At 47.0% G+C, this 8,122-nt stretch overlaps 1 protein-coding gene across 1 annotated transcript; it reads right to left on the bottom strand.

Annotated features, from left to right (window-relative positions):
• Window positions 1–1,588: 1,588 nt before the first annotated feature.
• Window positions 1,589–4,524, bottom strand: LOC139264062 (histone H1-like protein HC2). Its single transcript, XM_070880160.1, has 2 exons — window positions 4,519–4,524; window positions 1,589–2,050 (listed from the first exon to the last, which is right to left on the bottom strand). Exons 1-2 carry the CDS (start codon window positions 4,522–4,524, stop codon window positions 1,589–1,591), a joined length of 468 nt encoding a protein of 155 aa, XP_070736261.1.
• Window positions 4,525–8,122: the final 3,598 nt, after the last annotated feature.

The raw sequence follows: 8,122 nt of genomic DNA on the forward strand, positions 1-8,122 counted from the left end.
CTGTTTATGAAATTGGCTGAACTTCAGGAAACAGTGGGTAGGAATAATGGGTAGGTACTCAGATTGGTAGGATATGACTAGTGGTGTCCCACAGGGATTGATATTGGGACAACAACTATTTATAATATTTATTAATGACTTAGATGATGGCATAGCAAATCATATATCCAAATTTGACAATGTCGGAAAGATAGGCAGCATTATAGGCAATGTTGATGAAAGCATACAATTACAAAGGGATATTGATAGATTAAGTGAATGGGAAAAACTGTGGAAAATGGATTTCAATGTAAGCAAATGTGAGGTCGTCCACTTTGGACCTAAAAAGGATCAGAGTACTTTCTAAATGGTGAAAAGCTAAAAACAGTACAGATCCAAAGAGACCTGGGGGGGCAGGGATCTATGTACATAGATCACTAAAATGTCATGAATAGGTACAGAAATAATTAAAAAAAGGCTAATGGAATGCTGGTCTTTATACCTAGAGGACTAGAATGCAAGGGGGTAGAAGTTATGCTGCAGCTATACAAAACCCTGGTTAGACCACACCTGGAGTACTGTGAGCAGTTCTGAATACTACACCTTAGGAAGGATATATTGGTCTTGGAGGGAGAGCAGCGTAGGTTTACCAGAATGATATCTGGATTTCAAGGTTAAGTTATGAGGAGAGATTACACAAATTAAGATTGTATTCCCTAGAATTTAGAAGGTTGAGGGGTGGTCTGATTGAAGTTTTCAAGATATTAAGGGGAACAGATATTTTAGATAGAGAGAAACTATTTCTGCTGGTTAGTGATTCTAGGACTAGGGGCATAGTCTAAAAATTAGAGCCAGGCGCAACAGGAGTGAAATCAGAAAATACTTCTCCACACAAAGGGTGGTAGAAGTTTGGAACTTTCTTCCGCAAACAGCAATTGATGCTAGATCAATTATTAATTTTATATCTAAGATTGATAGCTTTTTGTTAACCAAAGGTATTAAGGGACATGGGCCAAAGGTGGGTATATAGAGTTAGGTCTCAGATCAGCCATGATCTCATTGAATGGCGGAACAGACTCGAGGGGCCATATGGCCTACTCTTGTTCCTGTGTTCCTATGTTCCTAACTTAGCCCCCACTCCTCCATGTGCTGGGATTGTTTTCCCGCTCCGCCCTTAGCCTCGCCTTTTCTCTTGCTCCGCTCTCAGCCTTGCCCTATTGTAGTGCTACGGTCTCGGCCACGCCCTTTTCTAGTGCTACGCTCTTGGCCACGCCCTTTTCTAGTGCTCTGCTCTTGGCCACGCCCTTTTCTAGTGCTCTGCTCTTGGCCACGCCTTTTTCTAATGCTCCGCTTTTGACCGCGCCTTTTTCTAGTGCTCTGCTCTTGGCCGCACCCTTTTCTAATGCTCTGTTCTTGGCCACGCCCCTTTCAAATGCGCCACTCTTGGCCATGCCCTTTTCTAGAACTCTGCTCTTGGCCCCACTCTTTTCTATTGCTCCACTCTCGGCCACGCCCTTTTCTAATGTTCTGCTCTTGGCCACGCCCTTTTCTAGTGCTCCACTCTCGGCCACGCCCTTTTCTAATCTTATTCTCTTGGCCATGCCCTTTTCTAGTGCTCTGCTCTCGGCCACGTACTTTTTAATGCTCTGCTCTTGGCCACGCCCTTTTCTAGAACTCTGCTCTTGGCCACACCCTTTTCTAGTGCTACGTTCTTGGCCACGCCCTTTGCTAATGCTCTGCTCTTGGCCACGCCTTTTTCTAGTGCTCTGCTCTTGGCCACGCCCTTTTCTAATGCTCTGCTCTTGGCCACGCCTTTTTCTAGTGCTCTGCTCTTGGCCACGCCCTTTTCTAGTGCTCTGCTCTTGGCCACGCCCTTTTCTAATGCTCCGCTTTTGACCACGCCCTTTTCTAGTGCTCTGCTCTTGGCCACGCCCTTTTCTAATGCTCCGCTTTTGACCACGCCCTTTTCTAGTGCTCTGCTCTTGTCCGCGCCCTTTTCTAGTGCTCCGCTCTTGGCCACGCCCTTTTTTAAAGCTGTGCTCTTGGCCACGCCCTTTTCTAGTGCTCTGCTCTAGCCCTTGCCCTTTTCAGTTTCTATGTCTTACATTCATTGTAAACATGCTGCAATACCCATGGTACATCATGTTACTGAGTGAGCTTTACTGAGTGGTAGCTGTGTCGGTTTGTGTTCCCCTGCTGTGTTGGTGCCTGGTTACTACCTTTAAAAATGTTTGGTTACAAAAATATATACCTTTTTGTGCAGTGGCCCAGCATTTGGGAGATAACTTGCTGCAACACAGTGGAAAGGGATGCAGATTCAGATTGATGATTCCCAGTATGTCTTGTTCCCAGTCTTAGTCACAAGTGATGGAAGAGGAAGGAAAAATCCAAAGGAATGTCACAGCCTGGACTCTCCTGCACACCACCGACCCTCTGGTTTAACAGCATCATTTGGGTTGCTGCAACTAGCCAAGTTTATTTCAACAGAACCTCCCGGGCCTGCTACCTCTACCATAGGAACATAGGAGCAGGAGTAGCCAATTCAGCCCCTTAAGCCTGTTCCGCCATTCAATGAGATAATCGCGGATCTGTATCGTAACTCCATCCACCTGCCATTTGGTTCCATATCCATTTATAGCCTTTGTTATATATGTAAACTTGTATTTACTCTGTACAGCCACCAGAGGGCTCATCCTCTGGAGTTCCAAGGGATCCCATAATCCCTTGGGAGCACAGGTATTTAAGGAGGCCTCACAGGTTGGAGAGGCTCTCTGGAGACCAGCAATAAAAGACTAAGATCACACTTTACTTTGAGCTCACCGTGTTCTGACTCTTTCTCCATACATAACAACTGGCGACGAGTTACAGATAGCAAACCCAAAGATGCAGAGAACAGTGGGCATCCTGGAGAAATTCTCAGAGGGAGATGATTGGGAAACTTTTGTGGAGTGACTCGACCAATACTTTGTGGCCAATGAGCTAGATGGGGAAGAGAATGCTGCCAAACGAAGGGCGATCCTCCTCACCATCTGTGGGGCACCAACATATGGCCTCATGAAGAATCTGCTCACTCAGCGAAACCCACGGAGAAATCGTACGACGATTTGTGCACACTGGCCCGAGAGCATTTGAACCCGAAGGAAAGTATTCTGATGGCGAGGTTCCGGTTCTACACCTACAAAAGGTCCAAAGGCCAAGAAGTGGTGAGTTATGTCGCCGAGCTAAGACGCCTTTCAGGACATTGCGAATTTGAAGGACATTTGGAGCACATGCTGAGAGACTTTTTTGTTCTTGGCATTGGCCGCAAAACCATACTTCGCAAACTTTTGACGTCGAGACCCCAACCTTGAGTAAGGCCACAGCAATAGCCCAGGCGTTCATTGCCACCAGTGACAATATGAAGCAAATCTCTCAGCGCACAAGTGCAGCTACAAGTACTGTGAACAAAGTGATGTTGTTTTCGAAACGTAACGTACAGGGCAGGTCACACATACCTGCAGCTGCACGTCCGCAGTTGTCTCAGAGTCCACCATCAAGGGTGGTGAATGCAAGGCCGTTAACACCTTGTTGGCGCTGCTGGGGTGATCATCGTTTCCGTTCATGCCGATTCAAAGGGTACGTTTGCAAGGGCTGTGGAACAATGGGACACCTCTAACAAGTGTGCAGGCGAGCTGTAAATCCTGTTAAACCAGCAAACCACCATGTTGCAGAGGAGGACAGATTCACGGAGGTTCATGACGAACCAGAGCCTCAGGCTGAGGAGGCAGAGGTACATGGGGTGCACACATTCACCATGAATTGTCCCCCGATAATGCTGAATGTTGAACTAAATGGACTCCCGGTGTCAATGGAGCTGGACACGGGCGCGAGCCAGTCCATCATGGGCAAAGAGACTTTTGAAAGTTTGTGGTGCAACAAGGCCTCGAGGCCAGTCTTAACTCCAGTTCGCACGAAACTAAGAACTTACACAAAAGAACTGATTTCTGTAATCGGCAGTGCTACCTTAGAGGTCTCCTATGATGGAGCGGTGCACAAGCTACCACTCTGGGTGGTACCAGGCAATGGAACTGGGATGATGTCCGAGCGCTATTGCCCACTGACGGCACTTCATGTGCCCAGGTCTTAAACAAATTTCCTTCACTGTTTGAACCAGGCATCGGGAAATTCCAAGGAGCAAAAGTTCCGATACACCTAATTCCGGGGGCGCGACCCATCCATCACAAGGCGAGAGCAGTACCATACTTGATGAGAGAAAGGGTAGAGATCGAGCTAGACCGGCTGCAAAGAGAGGGCATCATTTCACCGATCGAGTTCAGCGAGTGGGCCAGTCCTATCGTCCCAGTCCTCAAGGGAGACGGCATCATCAGAATCTGTGGCGATTACAAAGTAACTATCAATCGTTTCTCCCTGCAGGACCAATACCCACTACCAAAGGCCGACGACCACTTTGCAACACTGGCAGGAGGAAAGATGTCACGAAGCTTCATCTGACTTAGCCTACATGACGCAGGAACTGGAGGAATCATCCAAGGCTCTCACCTGCATCAACACGCACAAAGGTCTTTTTGTTCATAACAGATGCCCGTTTAGAATCCGATCAGCGGCGGCGATATTCCAGAGAAACATGGAAAGCTTACTGAAGTTGGTCCCACACACCGTGGTTTTCCAGGACGACATCTTGGTCACAGGTCGGAACACAGTCGAGCATCTGCGGCACCTGGAGGAGGTTCTTAATCAACTCAACCGCGTGGGGCTCAGGTTAAAATGCTCGAGGTGCATTTTCCTGGTGCCTGAAGTGGAGTTCTTGGAAAGGAGGATTGCGGCGGACGGCATCAGGCCCACCAACGCGAAGACGGAGGCAATCAAGAATGCACCGAGGCCACAGAACGTGATGGAGCTGCGGTCGTTTCTGGGACTCCTGAACTACTTTGGTAACTTCTTCTGGGTCTCAGCACACTGTTCGAACCACTGCATGTCTTACAACGAAAAGGGGACGAATGGGTTTGGGGCAAAAGCCAAGAAAATGCCTTTGTAAAAGCGAAAAAATTGTTATGCTCAAACAAATTGCTTGTGTTGTATGATCCGTATAGCGTTTGGTACTAGCATGTGATGCGTCATCATATGGTGTCGGGTGTGTATTGCAACAAGCTAATGATTTCGGGAGACTGCAACCAGTTGCTTATGCATCCAGGAGTCTGTCAAAGGCTGAGAGAGCTACAGCACGATTGAGAAAGAAGCATTAGCGTGTGTTTATGGAGTAAAGAAAATGCATCAATACCTGTTTGGGCTAAAATTTGAATTGGAAACTGATCTTAAGCCACTTATATCCCTGTTTTCCGAGAGTAAAGGGATAAATACGAATGCATTGGCCCGCATCCAGAGATGGGCGCTCACGGTGTCCGCATACAACTACGCCATCTGCCACAGGCCAGGCACAGAAAACTGCGCCGATGCTCTCAGTAGGCTGCCATTGCCCATCACGGGGGTGGAAATGGCGCAGCCCGCAGATCTAGCCATGGTTATGGAAGCATTTGAGAGTGAGCAATCACCCGTCACTGCCCGGCAGATCAAAACCTGGACAAGCCAGGACCCCTTATTATCTCTAGTCAAAAGCTGTGTGCTTCATGGGAGCTGTTCCAGCATCCCAGTGGAAATGCAGGAAGCGATAAAGTCGTTCCAGCGGCGCAAAGATGAAATATCTATACAAGCAGGCTGCCTTCTGTGGGGCAATCGAGTAGTGGTCATGAGAAGGGCAGAGACACCTTCATCAATGACCTCCACAGTACACACCCAGGCATCGTAATGATGAAAGCAATAGCCAGATCCCACGTGTGGTGGCCCGGTATCGATGCGGACTTAGAGTCCTGTGTTCACAGATGTAATACATGCTCACAGTTAAGCAATTTACCCAGGGAGGCGCCTCTAAGTTTATGGTCTTGGCCCTCCAAACCGTGGTCTAGGGTACACGTCGACTATGCAGGCCCGTTCTTGGATAAAATGTTCCTTGTGGTTGTAGACACATACTCCAAGTGGATTGAATGTGAGATAATGTCGGCTAGCAAGTCCGCTGTCACTACTGAAAGCCTGCGGGCCATGTTTGCCACTCACGGCTTACCTGATGTCATGGTGAACGACAACGGGCCATGTTTTACCAGTGCTGAGTTCAAAGAATTCATGACCCATAACAGGATCAAACATGTCACACCTGCCCTATTTAAACCAACGTCCAATGGTCAGGCAGAGAGAGCAGTGCAAACCATCAAGCAAGGCTTGAAGAGGTTAACTGAAGGCTCACTGCAGACTCGCCTATCCCGAGACCACACTCGCTCACTGGGATCCCACCTGCTGAACTGCTCATAAAAAGAGCACTTAAGATAAGGCTCTCGTTAGTTCACCCTGATCTACATGAACTGGTAGAGAGCAGGCGGCTTCAACAAAGTGCATACCATGATAGCGCAAATGTGTCACACGAGATTGAAATCAATGATCCTGTATTTGTATTAAATTATGGACAAGGTCCCAAGTGGCTTCCCGGAACTGTCGTGGCCAAAGAGGGGAGCAGGGTGTTTCGGGTCAAACTTTCAAATGGACTCATTCACCGGAAACACTTGGACCAAATCAAACTCAGATTCACGGACTATCCTGAGCAACCCACCTTGGACCCTACCTTTTTTGATCCCCCAACATACACACCAGTGGCAACCGGCACCACGGTTGACCACGAAGCAGAACCCATCATCCACAGCAGTCCAGCAGGGCCCAACACACAAGGCAGCCCAGCAAGACCAGCTGCACAAACAGTCCAGTGAGGGCCCAACAAATGATTCATTAATACCAGCTTTCACACCGAGACGATCAACCAGGGCAAAAAGGGCCCCAGATCGACTCACGTTGTAAATAGTTACACTATTGACTTTGGCGGGGGGGGGGGGGGCGGGGGCGGGGGGGGAAGTGTTGTTATATATGTAAACTTGTATTTACTCTGTACAGCCACCAGAGGGTTCATCCCTTGGAGTCCCAAGGGATCCCATAATCCCTTGGGAACACAGGTATTTAAGGAGGCCTCACAGGTTGGAGAGGCACTCTGGAGACCTGCAATAAACGACTACAGTCACACTTTACTTTGAGCTCACATTGTTCAGTCTGACTCTTTCTCCATACATAACACCCTTGACTTGCAAAAATCTATCGATCTCAGATTTAAAATTAATAATTGAGCAAGGATCAATTGCTTTTTGCTGGAGAGAGTTCCATACTTTTATCACCCTTTATGTGAAGTAATGTTTCCTAACTTCTCTCCTGAATGGCCTTGCTCTGTTTTTAAAATTATGTTCCCTTGTCCTAGATTCCTCCATCAGCAAAAAATATTTTTCTCTATCCACCCTTCAAAACCCTAAGAACCTCAATCAAATCACACCTAATGCTTCTATATTTCAGAGAATACAAGCCAAGTTTATGTAATCGCAACTCATAATCTAACCCCTGGAGCCCTGGTAACATTCTGGTGAATCTGCTGCGCTCCTTCGAAGGCCAATATATCCTTTTGAAGGTGCAGTGCCTAGAACTGAATATAATACTCCAGATGTGGTTTAACCAGGGTTTTGTATAATTGTAGCAAACCCTCGATTCGCCTTTTGGATTTTTTTTTGTATTTGACCACTACAATTTAGTGATCTGTGTACTTAGATCCCTAAATATCTTTGGACCTCAACTGTTCCTAGCTTTTCACCATTTTAGTCCCAAATGTTGAACTCCATCTGTCACAGTTTTGCCCACTCACTTAATCTATCAAGGCCTCTTTGTAATTTTGTGCTCCCGTCTACGTTACTTACTATACCACCAATTTGTGTGTCACTGGCAAACTTGGATATATGGCTCTCTATTGTGCTTTCTGAGTCATTAATAAACATAGTGAATAGCTGAGGCACCAGCACAGATCCTGATAACTTTCTTCCAATTCGAGTACATACCCATTATCCCTTCTCTTGATCCTCTACCGCCAAACCAATCACCTAACCAGGTCAATAATTTGCCTTCAATTCCATGAACATTAATTTTAGCTAACAGTTTCTTATCAAATGCCTTCTGTAAGTCTGTATAAGCTACATCCATAGGCATTCCCCTGTCTACTGCTTTAGTTACT

This window comes from Pristiophorus japonicus, chromosome 5, assembly GCF_044704955.1.
Source record: "Pristiophorus japonicus isolate sPriJap1 chromosome 5, sPriJap1.hap1, whole genome shotgun sequence".
NCBI classification, from domain to species: domain Eukaryota; kingdom Metazoa; phylum Chordata; class Chondrichthyes; family Pristiophoridae; genus Pristiophorus; species Pristiophorus japonicus.